The sequence below is a fragment of the Cebus imitator genome, unplaced genomic scaffold (assembly GCF_001604975.1).
Source record: "Cebus imitator isolate Cc_AM_T3 unplaced genomic scaffold, Cebus_imitator-1.0 Scaffold26, whole genome shotgun sequence".
Lineage (NCBI taxonomy): Eukaryota > Metazoa > Chordata > Mammalia > Primates > Cebidae > Cebus > Cebus imitator.
The window spans coordinates 3,090,447-3,108,574 of NW_016107341.1; the positions used below are offsets into that span (position 1 = coordinate 3,090,447).

Consider the following 18,128-nt stretch of genomic DNA (forward strand, 5'->3'; position numbering starts at 1 on the left):
AATATATATATATCTGTTCTCCAAAATAAGCCAACTGAGGTATTTTAAATTTCTTATAGTCAGATATTTAGTTTATTTCAGAAAGCCACAGAATGTAGCAAGTCTTTAAATGTTCAAATATGTTAAATGGCATATACTCTGGGTTGATATTACATTTCTGCTTAATGAAAAATAAGAGAAAGTAAAATATACTACTGTCTGTGTTTTTGGGCAAAACAACAAAGATGTCATACCTTATCTAGAGCAATCATCATTGATAAGACTCCCCATAGAACTCTCAGCAGGAAATCTGATTTAAGGCCTGGTGCTCCTCAACAGTTACTGACATTGAGCGTGGACAAGATGGGAATGTGCCCTTCACGGCCACTTAATCATCTAGTACCCTCCAGCTCAAGAAAATCATCTAACTATTGCCAAAAATAATATTCACGTGGGAGGTAATTTCCTATAGCTGGAGGCAACTGGTGCCTAAACTGACTACTTATTTTGGTTTATAAGTCACTTGTTTAATTCTCTTTTAGTCATAAATGGAGTAGCTCTTCTACTAAATACCTCTTCTACTTTCTCTGAAGGACCTTTCTACCTTTTGTGAAAAGAGAAAGTATTATTCCTGCCTTTACATTCATTTGCATTTATTTTTGTCTTTCTAATATGAGGGTGGATAAAAAAATGTTATAAAACAACCAAATGCAAGAGAGAGACAAAACCTTTTATATCCAAGTAACAGGTTTTATTTGTTGTTTTTACTATTTCAACTGCTTCTTGAATAGACTTTAAATATAATAGCAATCATGATTATGGATTTTCTAACCCTAAAGCAAGCTAAATGACAAGAATAAGATTTCAATAATATTTTACCTGATAAGGTAAAATATTTAATATTTAAATATTAAAATATTTAAATATTTAATATTTAAAAGATTTAAAGACTTGCTACATTCTGTGGCTTTCTGAAGTACACTAAAGATATCTGACTATTAGAAATTTATAATACCTAATAAGGTAAAATATTATTGTAGCATATTTTAGTGACAGCAAGTCAGATATACACTTGATATTTAATTAAGTGAAGAGAGTCTAAAGTGCTTTTGAATCCCAAAGACACCATGCTGTGACAATTTAGGATGACATGCAAGAACAATTCACTTACTAATAATTTATACTCAATATATTGTCTAACCATCGTTTTTATTTATCTTGAGTCACAACAATCCAAAATGAAATATCAAATTTCTAAACTCAGCTTTTAAGATGAGATACATATCTACAGATGTTTAAAGTAATAGTGTGTTGCTGTTGCTCAGTGATTTTCTGCGTAGCTATTTTCCACTGCCCTGGAGGGTCTGCAAAGTCAAGTCTATTCAGACATATAAGAGAGACGAAGGTTCTACTAAAGAAATTGATTTGGTTTGGGCCACTATGAATATCAATTTTACATTGCAAAGACCTTATTTACAAGTAAGAACTAGGTATGTGAACAAATGGTAATGTTACACAAATGCTTACGTTTTATAATTTATCTTTGTCCTCCTTATTTTCAGAATATTTTCCAAATCAGTAAATAACATTATCCTTTTCAGTCAACAAGATAATGTTAATATATACTGTAATTGTCATGGATTATTTGCAAGAAAATGTAAAATTTTGTTGTTTTGTTTTCAGATAATTCACTGTGTATAGAAAGGCAATTACGTATTTTCTGGAATAGATAATACAGGGCCCTTTCTGTTTCTTAGAAAGAAAGAGTAAATTTTACAAACTTCAGTTTATTGAAAGGTGGTATGGTGTAGTGTAAAAGGCTTGGGATTAAACAGGCCTGGGTTTGAAACTTCACCTTGACTTGCCATTAGCTGAGCAGCCTTGAGTTTCTTGAACTGTAAAATAGGGATAACATTATTTACATCATTGGATTGTTAACAGAACTAAATGAGATAACTTGCCTGTATCAAGCCAGTGCTGACTGCCTGACAAACACTGAGTGGAATTCAGTAAATATTAACTTATCTTTTACCTCCCTCTTGTCTTTTCCCTTCTGTTCTTTACCGTCTGGTTATGATTCCTCCATTATTAAACTCTGACCTAGAGTTAATTCAATTTAAGTAGTAGTGAGTCAAAAAGTGATGGAATCTTGCATTGCAGTGATTATGATCTGGGTTTGTCAAAATTCCTTCCTTTTAAAACACATTTCTGCTATATAGGAGGCCATGTGGTGAACTTATTTTTGGACTAGTTGATAGCTTATAAGAAGTAAAAACACTTCTCCCACTAGATATATTAAAAAATAAAAAGGAAGAAAAGATTCTGGAGAGAAGAATATCAGTTATTTCTAAATCATAGCAAAATCTCATTAATTCAGATCCCACTGAGAAAGAGTATATAAAAGATTTAATTGTCATTAGAATAAAAGCTATGAACAAGATTTTATAATGATACCTTATCCTACATTATAAGGATATTAGAACCATAGTAACTTTACACATATAAAAGCAAATGATATGATAAATAGAGTTTGTATTTTGTGAGTTTGTCACTGGTTGTGGTAGAAAAGAATAAACTTTTATCTTTTAGCAAGATTTACTGCATCAGACTTTATTCAGATTTTCTAAGTTAGTACTAAATGAGTAATCATACACTAAATCAGTGAATAATTATTTGATAAAATACTTCCTTTGATAAGGACATAGGATAAAATAAAAGTGACTGCATAATGATGCAGAGAGCATTTCTGTTTTCTTCTTAGCGTGGTCATAACATGAAACTTGTATTTTGTTTGTTTTGTTTTGTTTTTGCCTTAATTGAATTAAAGAATATATATGTGGTTTTGTCACAACACAGATGGAGAATTATATTCCGGAACTGCAGCTGATTTTATGGGGCGAGACTTTGCTATCTTCCGAACTCTTGGACACCACCACCCAATCAGGACAGAGCAGCATGATTCCAGATGGCTCAATGGTAGGTGGTGTATGAAAGAACGTAGACATGTAACATGTGTAACTATATTAAGTCTCTGGAGAACTCTTTTACAGTACATAAAATACGACTTGAAATTTAGTGTGCAGTTAAGCTAATAGTGGTGACTTCATGATGGTGAGTATGAGAAAGTTGGGCAAAGAAAGAAAAGAGAGATTAAATTTTCAGGAAAAGATTCATTTTGTGCCAAAGTTGAAGTTTCTCAGTAGATAGCTATGGAAAGAAAGATCTGGACTAGAGCTACGGAAAGGAGGCAATGGAAAAAGATAAGATGACTTACCAATTCTATCTTATGGGGACACCACAACAAATTGTACAATGTAGTATTTTTTTTCCTTTACATCTCTTATTGTTTCCTTGAAAACATCATCTTATATACTATTGAATGTCAAAAATTGAATGTTATCAGTGTTAATAACATTAATAGTCTTCACAATTTCAAAGGTCTTTTAAATCATGATTTCATTTGGTTCACAGTTAATCTTAGTCATCTTAAAACCCCCTATCCCACTTTATAGGCTAGAATTTTAAGGCCAGTATCTTATCTAAGCAAATAGTAGAATGTTTAGAACAGAAACCCAGTTTTCTCAGCTTCAGGCATTGGCTTAACTACTTGATCAAGTAGATGCCTATTGTTATTATTACTGTTACTCTTTATTTTCTTTTTAGTATAGAAATAATTTTGGCATAGCAGAAAATGCACAAAATATGTATATATATATATACCTAAAATAAATACTATTTTTATTCAAAGTTTTAATAAGCAATCATTTTATATCCTTCTATCAAGAGTTCATACTTTTGGTTAGTCATTTACACATTTACCAAAAATTTTTATAATGGTCCCTATTATATTAATCAAGGTTGTTTCTATGATTACTTAATTATCTATATTTATACCTACCTTCCATCTTATAAAATAAAGCCACTCAGTCTCCAATTATCCCTCCATGAAATATTTCCTGTTTGTGCATAACTCATTAATAAGAATGACGCATGAAAATTTTCCTTGTTGTACATAATTTGTTAATAAGAATGAAGCTTATTGTTCATAGACATGTTCTCAGTAAGATGCCTGAATATCTCATTCTATGAACTTCTGCCACACTTGGTTTTCCTGCCTTATTTTGGGAACCTCAACATTTAGTTCAGCCCTTCTATCTTTCATTAGTTGTTAGAGAAAAGTCACAAGTCTACCTCTAGACCTCACTGAAATTCCAAAAGACCATGAGTTGTGTGACAACCTTTGTTCTGATCAATCCTATACTTCAAAGTGACTACTCAAAACATGAAACATACCTCAAATCACTTCAGTCAGCATCTCTTCCCTCCTGTGACAGAATTTCTGACTGTCCTGTGATTTTCCATGTAGTAGTGACAAAGGCATGTTCCCCGCCTCCTCTTTTGACCCTTCAGCCTTTGCTCTTAATGGCATTGATGTTGTTTCGTAAATTTAGCCAATTTACATTTCATTTGCTGTCTTCATCTCTTTTTCAACACTAATTTCTTCCCCCAACCTGAAATCTTACTTACTTATCCCATGCAAAACTGTTCTCTCATAGTACCAAGTCCCAGTATAGCTAAGTTCATAGCCTGGTTAGGACTTGTTTCCTCAATGTTTCACTACCTTTACTTTAAACCTGGCATTCATCCAGTAATTACTTCCATGAAATTATTTCTTCAAAGGATACTAATGATTTTCTATTACTTTTTATCAATCTCTACTTTGACAATGTCTCCTGCAGTATTTATCATTAACTAGCCCATTCTTTTTAAAAGTCTCTTTTCTTAGCTTCCCCCATTTCTTGCTCTACAAGTTTACTCTAAATTTGACATCACTTCTTTATTGTTTTAAATGCTAATGATGCCTAACATAATTGATGATTAAATACAAACACTGTGGTAATCAAAAGGGATTAGACATGTAGCCAAATGTTCCCCTGCTACTAGGGGTAGATGGGGTCTCATGGTAACTGGGTGACCATCTGAGAAACTTGATGCCTCACCAGGGAAATGAAAAGGTGCTTAGATGAAGAGAAGAGCATGTGCAAAACTCCATAAACCCATGGGGAAAATTCTAAAATATCCAGTATCAATTATTAGACCTAGGATGTGTGCAGAGGCAAATTAGTAGGAAAAAGAAAAACTCTAAACATTGCTATCTGGTCTGTTCACAAACTGAAATATTTGTGTGGGAGGGAAAATGTTTGTTTTTGTATTTAGAAAGAAGTCTTTGATCTACTAAGTACCCTAAAGGGCATACAGGCATTCTCTGTCCATGAGAAGCAAAATCTCATTAGAAGATGGAATAACATAAAGGAGAGTATAGTATCCATTTCATTTTTATGGCCTTGGAGGGAAAAAAAAAAAGCCATCAAGCTAAAGCTGCTTTTATGTTGCACACTTACATGTTGACAGCTGAGTCTGAAGAATTTACACTGTGGGAAAACACAGTCATTGTCCATAGTTCTGTACTTCATCTCTGAAAATGTGTAATTCATTTGAGAATTCAGTTATCAGTCTCTCAGCACTAAACGTGAGAACTGATTTTTCCAAATTAGCACAAAGGTTACATCTGACAGGGTGCAGAAAACAGAACTGCTGCAATATGGAGGATGCAGACATGTTTGGGATAGAACCATGGGACTGAATCACAAGCCTCATGAAATTAAATACCATTACAGAATAAAATTGAAAACATAATGTTTACACATTTCATGCATAAAATAAATGAGTTTTGAGGCATCAGCATAGACTACACAATCATCTGTGTTCCAGAATTAATACATTGCTTTACAAAGTGTTTTTTTCAAGGGTCTTCAGGGTTATTAAAATTAATTTCAGCATAGGACTCTATTTTTCTCAAATCAATTCAACTCTTTTGGAAGAATCAGTTCACCTATTTAAGATGACTTTTAATTTTTGTTCCTGCTAAAGAAAAGCAAACAACAAAACAGTTGTCTAAAACTGGATCTTGAAATATCTTGAATTTTCAAAATGGAGCTTCACCTAGTTTTAGAATTAGAAAATTTATATAATAATGCCAATAAAGCTTTAAATTCAGTTTTAACAGGAAAATTTAGAAATGAATAACACTTTTAGATTAAGAAACTTCAGACGATGGAATCTGTTGTGTATTTTACATTTTAACATGTAATAACATTGTGAAAACATCTTCATTAGTTACAATAAACCCTAATTTAGGGTTTCTAAATGTAACAGTTTTTTATTTCAGAAAATATACTGCTAGGGGTTTGGCATGATGTGCCAAAATCCACTAATTTTTCTTGTACCACATAAATTCTCTCAGTATTATATGGTTTCAAATTTCAATTCCAATTTCAGCTTAATGTGGAAATAAAGTAAAATTGTTTTGTCTATATTCATGGTAAGGAAATAAGTTTATGCAGCTGTTATGGTAATGATATCTTAACATTTAGTATGAAAATACCACTACCTAGTTATTGTCCATATTAACCACTCATTAGAGCAGTTGGATTGGTAGCCCACATTTATTTTTCTATTTGATGGAGACTGTTTTCCAATATTGCTTATGTCTTGGAGTAATAGTGGGATAATATATGATTTGGAAGAAAGACTATCTTTAGAATGAGGCAAGATTTCACTTTACTTTGGCCTTTACAATGATGAAATGAACAGAGGTACTACTTATCTCCTATAGTTGTTGTGGAAAAATAACCACATAATGATGTATAAAATGCACTGAGCAAGTTCTTGGTATGTAGTAAACACTTAATAAATGCTAAATAATCTGTGTATCCTTTATCCCACTTCTGCTGGGAGGAGCAGGCTTAGGAAACTTGGTCTGACTCACTCTGTGAGTAATTATATTTGAGTCAGGGTGAAAGGGCAGCCAGAGCTGGGTTTAATATATGAAACCACATGGATCCCAAGGCCTGGGGAATACAAACAGACCTAATTAAAATGCCCGGAGTGTGACGCCTTCCCACTCATTTCAGGAAGACCTGTTTTCTTTTAGTGGAATTTCCTAAAAGGATCGTGCCTGTAGATAGACTAACCCACTTGCTTTTTTTTCTGTAATTGAAATGGTATGCAAGTCATCACTCCACTTCCTCTCACTTGTAATAGTCATACCACGATGGCCTGCCCTTATTGGAATCAGCATAGCTTCCTCTGTGGTCATGTACTAGGATGTTTTGTACTCTCTTAAGATTCAAATTTCTCCACAACATGCATTTTTAGAAAACTAGACCCAGTGACGAAACATAAGACTGCAAATAAACTATGAATACACAAGTTAACATTACGTGGTACCAGATACCCAATCTCAAATCACTTGTACAGCTCTTTTAATACACTATTTCTATCTTACTATCTTTGGAGACATAAAAAATGTCAGAGTATCCAATTGCATTTTGCCTTAATAAGTAAAACAGATCATCTAGTTTTGCTTAATGTCAGACTTCTGATGATGTCATTTTTGATTATTTCTTTGGCTTAGTCAAGCTAGTAATATTTCGCTGACCTTTGGGGGAAAAGCCCTCTATAAGCCTTACTTTATGGTTATTTGAGCAGATGAGTGTTAGACAAGCTGCGTGATGATTCAGTTAAAACAACAGCAACAATGAAAGTCCTTTTAGCTTTTGTAGTCAATGAGAGGAGAAAACAATGCAGTATTTTTAAACTTTTGAATTATGTATTCTATGAGTTAGTATTGTATGCATTAGCTAGAAATTCTGGAGTATCAATGTATAGAGTCAACAGAAATAAAAATAACAATACCTATGGTTATTCTCCTGAAATTATGCTGAAAACTTGAGTATGTAAACTTCAGAATAATAGTTATATCTATACCTAAACACAACTTAGTAGTTAAATTTTGTTTTCTCAGGAATCTATTACTCAGAAAAATTTTCATCCTAACAAAATTTTCATCCATTAGAAGTGTAAACAATAAATAAACACCATGAAATCATTCTACTCTCTAAGTAATAATACATTTAATCAAATCACAACATATCCCTTTTATTTGTAAAGTGCTAAAAGTTGCCAAAATATATCATTACTTGATGTCCTTTATCAAGGACATACTTTTTCTGTCACTCTTTGTCTAAGGAACATAAACACTTTTAACAAGTTTTTTTTTGAAATTACTAATGAAGAAACATAAAGAAAGCTTTGAATAAAAATTAACTCATTAATGGCAATGTGTTTGAAAGCTGATTTTATTTTTTCCAGGCTTCTAAGGAAAACAACCTGAATATCATTGTTCAAATATGCCACTTGATTTTTTTTTTTAATCATGGGCTAAAATGTACAATTCTGAGATGTGGCAAATTAACTCATTAATGGCAATGTGTTTGAAAACTGATTTTATTTTTTCCAGGCTTCTAAGGAAAACAACCTGAATATAATTGTTCAAATATGCCACTTGAATTTTTTTTTAATCATGGGCTAAAATGTACAACTCTGAGATGTGGCATATAGGCAGCAAATTTTGAATTATTTACTTTGGAATTAACAGTGTATGATAAGAGTAGAAAAATAAGATTTAGGAGTATTATTATATTTTCTCAAGGTAATCTGCTTTTTAAATAAAAGTTGATCAAAACATGAGACAATATATTGGACAACTCTTTATATCAAAGGCAGCTTCCTTTTTCCTCTTGTTTTTTAGATTTTTTTCTCTCGTCTCACCGTCAGTTTAATGAATACACAGCCTGTCTATACCAATTTCCTCTTCTAGAGTCACTACATTCAAAGCTTGGTGGGCCTCAATAGGGATTTACTGCTGACTGGGTAATCTGGGTTCCTGTGTGCAGTGACATCAAGCAAGAGATTTACCAAGAGAAGTGGATGCCATGACAATGCATGTAACCATGGTGTGACCGGCCTCCCTGACATGGCTCTCAAAAGCTTTCCCTCTGTGAAAACAGAAGCCTGTTTGCAAATTAATTAGTTTCTGGCGGCAGCTTGATTGTTGACCCAGAGTTTGTAGAGTGGAAAAACAATCAGATTAGTGTGCTCAGGGTAAAAGACCAGTGTGCACTTGCGTGTGGCTTGCTCAACTATTGAAGCTATGAATGGAGTGAAACAAATTCTATTCTGAGAAGCCCAGGCAGAGGTTAAGTGTGATGAGCCTAGAGCTCCCCAACAGCAGGGGCTGGGGAATTAAAGGATTTTACCCAGATAAAGCTGAATGACGGGAAGCAATGCCATTGAATTTTAATGGCATGGATAGTTTTAACAAAAAAAAAAAAAAAAAAAAAAAAAAGCCACTTGTAATACCCTAATCATTCTGAGTGGAAGGAATAGGTTTACAATATTCTGAAATATTCAATGTAGGTTTGATACAAATACTTTCAGAATAGAAGATTTCAGAAACTTTCACAGTGTAAGATATTAATTACAATATCTCAAAAGGTAATATAATATCTAAATTTTTTAAAGTTCCAAAAGAATCTTTCTTTCCAAATTTGTTCATATATCTCCTCTACTATTATATAAGATACAATCTTCAGATGCCCTATAAAATTGATACTGAGTCAGAGGGAAATGTTGACTTATGAGGATATATTTTCACATACTTATTTTTACAAATATCAGCTTAGAGAATTATACTTAGAAATGATGTCTGCAGGGTTAGAATAAATTTTGGATGCAGGTTTTTATAATTAAACTTTATTTTAACAAAGTTATTGATTATGCTTAATTTTATAAGATTACATAACACTTTAAGCCATATATACATTTCTTTTTAGATACAACTGATAGATGTCTCTCTAAATACAGCACTGATTACAATCATAATAGTTTCCCATTCAAAAATCATTGATGTCTCTCAATTTACAAGCAAATTGAATCCAGATTCTGCTGCCTGTCAAGTCCTTTATCATCTAATCCTAAGTGACTTCTCCAATATTACCATACTTAAATCAAATACAGCTTATGGCCCTCAGGTTTGCTATCTTTTTCACTTAGCCTTACCAATCACCCATGGGATTTTAAGTGTTTCCCCCTTTGAACCCCAAAAACAGATAGATGTATGTTTGTATTTATCACAGGCCTAACTAACATCCAGTCTCACACCATAGGATATATGAAATAAGAATCTAATGAATCTTTTCATGGGCCCTAGAGTTAATCTGCCTCAGTTTAACTCAGTTAATGGCTCAGGTACATGACTTTGGGAGTCATTTACCTTATTTTTATTTGCCACACATTTAAGAAAGGGTTAATAGTAATATTTTGTACTGTTTTCCTGAGACTGCATGAGACAGTGTATACAGGATGATTAGAACAGTATCTGGTAATACAGTAAATGCCCATGGTAACTGTGATTGCAGCTGCTGTGACTTATATACACCTCTATGCAAAGTAGACAATACAAATTTAGTAAATTGATACAGTGAACAAGTTTGAAGTTTATGCTTGCCTTCCTTAAAATGTTGTCAACCTATTTTGTTACATTTTAATTGATAGTATCATTATATGTGGAAATTGGTACATCAGGAATATATAAAATATTTAGCTTTAGTATTAAAATAGTAAAATATTTTTATTGCATTCTGTTTTATAAAATTAGAAGAAAAAACAATGAAATTATAAACAATAGGCAAGGCTAAATTTTAATAAAATGTGTTTTTGTACATGTTAATTTATCTTTAGTAAGTATAATACTTACAACTTACATAAATACACAGTTAGGTTAATCCTCCATTAAAATGTTTTCAATATAGTGGTGAAGAAGACATTAACTGCATGTATGATTCCCCTGCTGCATTGCAGTTTAACATACAAATTTTTCATGAGGGGTCATCAGCTGTAATCTTTGGGATGATTGTTAACAGCATGGAGTTTCTGGAGACCTACTGACATGGGCAACTGTAAAGAGATCTCTTTGTGATCTAGTAAGCTATCTGCCATCAATTTCCCATTTTCAAATGAGAATATTTGCAGTTTCTCTCTCATTTGGTTGTTATGAAAATCATGTATTAATTAATTTACGTAATGCATTTGGAAAAATGACTACTACAGAAATCACAAAAAAATCAGTTGATACTGTTTCATAATATTGTGTAAGAATTTTAAAGAATGGAACAATTAATATACCTACATATATCAAATTGCTAAAAATGTAGTAAAATGCACAGTCTCACTAAACTGTGCAGCCACATATTTCAAGGAAAGTAATCAAAGTGGCTTAGGGAAAACAAGACCAGATGAAGTGATAATGATCTATGCCCTTTCCTTAGACTGAATCTACACATACAGTATTTCTTGCCTAATGGTGTCTGCTCATTTTGATGAATATAAATTTACTCTGCTTCCATGAAAAGAAAAAGTATTTCTCTAAGCTTAGTAACATACTTATTGCTAAGTTAATTACACATGACAAAAAGGCATTAAAAATGTTCTGAGTTTCATATATCAACTAAAAAATGTTATTCAGGTAAAGGGTCTTTAAAAATGTTTTCCCAACAATATTGGTAAAGAAGATGTGTGTTTAGATGCCCTTAAAATAAACATTTTCAAGGTGGAAATATATGGGTTACTACATGACTAAAGAAATTTGACAAGAGAATATCAAAGTCCTTTTTCTTGGCCATATGTAAGTTTCCTATGGCACTTTTTAATCATCACATGCATTTTGCATTTTAAGTTATATACCATTATATATTTGTTGCTATTATTATTTAAAGAATCTATTCAAAATTAAAGCTACACTTAAAAAAAAAAGAATCATAATTTGTTGCTAGTATTAATTTTATAAATTAATATGGGTGCAGTGATGTCATTAGAAGTATATTATTTTGCTAGGAGATTTGCTAAATTTTAATTATTCTTGGACTTAACATAGGCTAATAGCATAAGACACTCATCAAAAATGTATCTCTTCAATATGTTTACAAATTTGGCTGAATTCTTACTTATAAATTCAAATAATCATCTCTACAAATAATTTAAAAATTAGCCAGGTATGGTGGCATGCACCTGTAGTCCCAGGTACTTGGGAGGCTGAGGTTGGAAGATCACGTGAGCCTGGGAGATCAAGGCTGCAGTGAGCTGTGATCACACCACTGCACTCCAGCCTAGGTGACAGAGCCAGAACATGTCTCAAAATAAATAAATAAATAAAAATAAAACATGCCAGGACTTTGATATCACCGAGAGCTTTTCCATACATTTGTAAAGATATTTATCTCAAACTGGTGTTGCTATTCTTATTGATTACTTGGAACTATTACATATACTCTGGGGTAGGAAAACAGGTAATCCTAAAGAGAAAAAGAAATTTTTAAAAAGCAACTCACTCAGCTCTTTGGAAGGAATCTGCAAATAATGACGAAAGAGAAGGAGGAAGAAAGGGGAAAAAAGAAAATTCCTAATGGTTAATAATTTCCTGATGAAATTTTTGATATCACTTGATTATATTAAACACGTATCATCTTAATAAAATCAATGACATTAACGAATTGAAATAAATATCCACAAACTATACCATAAAGTATCCTATCAGAAGGTTTAACTCTCAATTTTATAATGTACATTACATGTGATACATAACGACTTTTTTTTATAGACTCAGGGCATTGAAAGAAAAATGTTACTGGAACGTATATTAATTCCTAAGAGTACTCAGATTACCATTTTATATCTGACCATATGGTTGTCCGTAAAAATAATTAAGATGTATGTAATATAATATGATAGAGGTAAAATAGGTACATTATTAATGAGAAGTTAAGACTAGGTATTTTTCTACAGACATCAAACTATTCATTTTAGTTACTGTTTATCAATTTGGTTTTTTTAATTTTTATTTTCAATAAGTATTTTTATATCCTTAAGTCTAGTCTCTTCTCATCTCATTGAAGATTGCTTCTATTTGTAGAAAATGTAGGTTTCTAAATCACCCAATTACTTGCATAGAATGTTATTCTCTCTTCATTTCCTTACTGCTGTTATAAGTCCCCCTAGAATCACTGATAATAGCACAGCATATGAACTACATTTGTTAGCCACCAGTATATTACTCTGGGCAACTTCCATTTTCTACATGCAAATAGCATCCACTAGCTTCAATGAACTGTTGTTATTAGAAACAAAATTAAGTGAAAACGCTGCCTTCCAGGATAATACCTATAGTACTTTTTATCACATGAAAAAACCCTAGAAGTCTTAACACATCTATGGGATCACATTTATATATTTCCCAGATGTCTTTATATCTCAAAACCATTGTTTAACCCATAGAGAAAGGGAGGAGTTACTATCCATCTCCCTTTAGATAAAACACATTTTTGGATCTCATTTTGATTTTTAGGCACTCAACCTAGTATTACAAGAAAAGACTGAAGGTTTCACTATAAAATGAAAACAGGACAAGACAACTTATGAGACAGGCATTCCTTTGTCTAAATATGTCTAGTCTTCTCTTAGTGTGTGTACAAGAGAGTTCAAAACAACAAGAAATTGGAAATTTTTTTTTTAAGTTTTGAAGAAAAAGATGAGAATCAGTTGGGACCAGAAAAACTGTGTATTATTTGTAGATTATATGACTGTAGATTTTTAAATTATGCTATCTCAGTGACAAATGTCCCTAACAATAAGTAAATTGTGAAAAGAAATCATAGAAAAAATAATGACATGAAAAAGAGATTGGTGTTTAAAAAGAAGTAATCAGAGAGTGGGGAGAAACCAGAAACAGTATTCTTTCTATTCAGTAGAAATTTGATAATTGACACCCTGGACTGTTATCACAGAAAATAAGGTCTCTTCAACTAGTCTCTGTACTTCAAAAGCCACCAGTAAAATGATAATAAATTAATCACTAGGAATAATCACGGTTCTTGATATAAACATTTTTCCAAGAATTAAGGTGATTTATTTTACTTTAAGATTTTAATTTTTTCTTTGATTATTTAAAGGAATAAATAAATAGGAGCTTAAAAATACATGTTCCGAAATTTTTTCTTAAGTAATTTTTGTCATCTTAATGGATTATAAACACAGTAATACACTTATAATATGGGCAATAAACATTTAACACATTACTTGCTATAGAATTTTTACTTACTACTAATTTTATTGCCTTCATATTTTATGGTTGAATAAATAAAAAGCACCGTCATTTCACAATTTCTTTGAGTTTTACCATATAAATGTATAAATTGTGTTTGTAGGCATATTTTTTAAATTGCCTTTTTATTTAAATAAAATCTGTAAGCATTTTCATCAATCTCAGTAAGATCAGGAGGGATATTATTTTAAAAGATGGGAAATATATTTTCTTTGTTGTTTTTAACTAATGAATATATGTATAACATTTCTTATATATGGTCTAATAATTTTATTCTAATTAATATCTAATTATAGAAAACTCAGCATTGTCCAGAAATAATGATTCTAGGTATTTTCTAGATAGTTATTTTATGGGAAAATGTAGAAATAGTAAGGCTACTAGAAAGTAAACCTAACTTTAATTTAATTTATATATAGAAACTAGAAACTGTTTCTTTGTGCTAATAAAGTAAAATGAAAGGAACTATTCGCTTATTCATAATGAAGTTGGAAGTATCAGATTAGTTTAGAAAAACCTTTATTAGTCTTGATGAGGTACCTATGCAAACAACCCCATATGAGTGCTCAAATAAGGTGGGAAAAAACCCAGGAAATAGGATCAATGGAGTGCCTGCATTAAACAAGGACCAATAATTAATTATAGTCATAAGCGGCAATTTAAAACTGCGTCCACCAAATTGTAGGTATCCTGACATTGGTGTTATTACATTGAATATTTGAAAGTTTTATTATTAAAAGCAATATTTGAAAAATTGCCATTCCTACAGAAGTAATAGAAATAATCATGAACAACAGTCTACATTTGTATTGTATTATCTTCAAAGTGCTACCTACAAGATCACTTCATCTTCCCCAAAACCCTATGAACTAGAAAGCTGTAGATGTAGATAATAAAATTAAGTAACCTGTAAAAGGTTAGTTGTAACCCGATATTTAGTGAAAACTGAGATTAAATTCATTTTACGATTATTTTTATGAAATTAATTTTACCATTTTAAAAATATACATATTTTTGCAATTTGCAAAATATTACACATGGAAGGAATGTTTGATAAGTTAGACATATACTGTTGCAAGATAAAATAAAAGAGCATACCAGGCCGGACACAGTGGCTCATGCCTGTAATCTGAGCAATTTGGAAGGCCGAGGTAGGTGGATTCCTTAAGATCAGGAGTACGAGACCAGCTTAGCCAACATGATGAGATCCCATCTCTACTAAAAATATAAAAATTAGCCAGGTGTGGTGGTGTGTGCCTGTGGTTCCAGCTACTTGGGAGGCTGAGGCAGGAAAATCGCTTGAAACTGGGAGGCGAAGGTGGTAGTGAGCTGAGATCATGCCAGGGCACTCCAGCCTGGATGACAGAGTGAAATTCTGTCTCAAGATGGATGGATGGATGGATGGATGGATGGATGGATGGAAGGATGGATGGAAGGATGGATGGATAGAACAAAAAATGAAAAATTGCCAAAGTTAAAGGATTCTATAATACCATAGTTCACAAACCAAAGATTTGTGTCATTTATACATAGTTAAAATCACTAAAATCTTTGCTACTATATGTGTGGTCCTTGAACTAACAGGATGTGCATCTTTGGAATCTTGTTCAAAATGTGGAATCTCAGGGCACAACCAGTTCTACTGAATGAGAATCTGTACCCAATCAAGAGCCCACATTAAAATTTGAGAAGTACTCAACTAAACTACCAAAATATATTATACTTTTGATTATTAAAAGATACATAAAATGGATTTTGTTCCCTTCTACATGAATAGATTATTTTATATCCCTACTTTTAGCACAAAAGAATGTGTATGGCAGGGCAGGTGCATCAGTTTTTAGATTCAATTTACTGCTTATTTGTGATCTAATTCAAATTTTGCAATTTAAGAGAGCTAAATTCTTTGGCCATCTCGAATTAATGGCTTGGGAGTTAAAAACATAGGCTAAGAGTATTCTTTGAATAGGTTGGTTTGATTTTCAAGCAACGTTCACTGAAAATCCATCTAACACTGCTTGAATCATTTCACTGAGACAGTGTCAGATTAATACAGCTCTTTAGCACAGTTACAAATTTTTGTTTTAAAATCTTTCTTTTAAAAAATGCACTGTATGATAGCCTAAAATTTTTCCATAACTACATATTAAGAATTTAAAAAATATGTAATAGAGGTCATGACTTCTAGGTTTCAACAAAAGTGTCAAAGTACAGTGGCTTTAAAAAGTTGTTTTCAGAAGAGGTTGTTATGAATTAACTGTTTTTCACTGAAACCACACAAAGACTAATGGTATATTTTAAATAATAGGGAGATAAAACAACAAATAGTATTACAATGTGTAATAATTGGCAGTTTTTTTCCTGTAAACATCTTTTGGTCAGAAGCTCTCAGTAAAGAAAGACAAGGAAGTTTTTTAGTGAAAAACAACAACTTAAAACCCAAATATGAAACCACAAATTACACTTCTTATGCTACAACTATCACTTCCCCAATATAAAAAGAACTCTTCAGATTTCATGTAAATACAACTTTCGTATTATTTAGTTCACAGATATGCTTCTAAGAAAACAAAATAAATAATATTTATTTTCAATATATTAAAATTAGAAAAGTTCAAAAAACATGGTAGTTAATATTAAATTTGAATTCTTATTTCATAAAGGATAATAACATCTTTCAGATTAAATAGAATGTGTGATAAGAATTGTTTTTCATAATTCTAATTACTTTGAAAATTATGCTATAAATTATCTGCTTTTCTGCCTTCAGTTTCCTTCTCCATATAATTAGGCATTTTCAAGAATCAAAACTATTATTGTCTCTTAAGAACAAAAGCCATAGAAACTGCTAATTATATTGCAGTTAAACATGTTTTTCTTCTTTGTAGAGATCCTGAATTTCTGGTATTTTTGAGAACATTTTCTGACCATGAAATAATAGACATGCTGAAGCTCCTCTTGTGTAGCAATCAGGATAATTAGGTTCTATCTATAATCACATTCATGTTATTAAAAAGTTGCCATGGTCTGTGTCAAATAAAAATTGACCTAAATCTTTCCTGGTCCCTAACTCATTATTTTATTTTAAGAATCAGGCCACATTCTTATAGATATCTCCCTTTCACTAGACCCCTAGGGCCTAATCAGGGGCAACACGGAGGACAAGCCATGCTGCCAATGCCATCCTCTAATGAGCACTTGAACTCCTAGCATGCCTTAGGAAACAGGAGGCCATCAAAACAAACTTTCTGCATTTTTCATAAAATTAGCTTTCCGTTTCACAGTGTAAATGTTTTGTGAGATACTGCATTCAGCAATTTTTTGACAAAATATGTTTTATGATTATTTGACAATTTTTTAAAATTTTGAATAAAACAGTTAATGGAATTCACAGATACCAATGTTTTCATCTGTAGATTCTGACCTATTTTTCAGAAAAAAAAAGAAAGCAGAAATTGAGTGTGTGCTTATATTTTGAGACACCGTAATACAAAAACATTGTTATTATTACATATTCACTTTTGTTTTTCTGTTGCTTAGTGGTTTTGTTTGTTTGGTTTTTGACCATATGTTTATTGTCAATAAGTTTATCTTTGACTCGTGTAGAATATATGGGCAAGAAAATTATATTAAACCTTTAAGAAATGTTTTAGAGCATAGACACAGATAAGAAAGATTTTCAAGTCATCCAACTTATGTGGAGTTATTATATCACCAATAAAAATACTGGACAAAAAGCAAAACTAGAAACAAATATATTTATGAATATCCAAATATTCCAAATAAAATCATAAAATCAATTCTATTAAAAAAATTTCTTAGCTCAGTTCATTACCTTAATATTTTAAAATGCGGGCCGGGCGCGGTGGCTCACGCTTGTAATCCCAGCACTTTGGGAGGCCGAGGTGGGTGGATCACGAGGTCAAGAGATCAAGACCATTCTGGTCAACATGGTGAAACCCCGCCTCTACTAAAAATACAAAAAATTAGCTGGGCATGATGGTGCGCACCTGTAATCCCACCTACTCAGGAGGCTGAGGCAGGAGAATTGCCTGAACCAGGAGGCGGAGGTTGCGGTGAGCCGAGATCG

General features: G+C 32.0%; 1 protein-coding gene across 2 annotated transcripts in view; it reads left to right on the forward strand.

The window, feature by feature from the left end:
- Positions 1-18,128, forward strand: part of SEMA3A (semaphorin 3A) — a 381,041-nt gene that overhangs the window by 293,710 nt on the left and 69,203 nt on the right. For both annotated transcript variants that reach the window (XM_037736534.1, XM_037736535.1), the window contains one exon: positions 2,836-2,955. In XM_037736534.1, the coding sequence (XP_037592462.1) occupies positions 2,836-2,955 (120 nt within the window). The remainder of the gene's footprint in view (positions 1-2,835; positions 2,956-18,128) is intronic.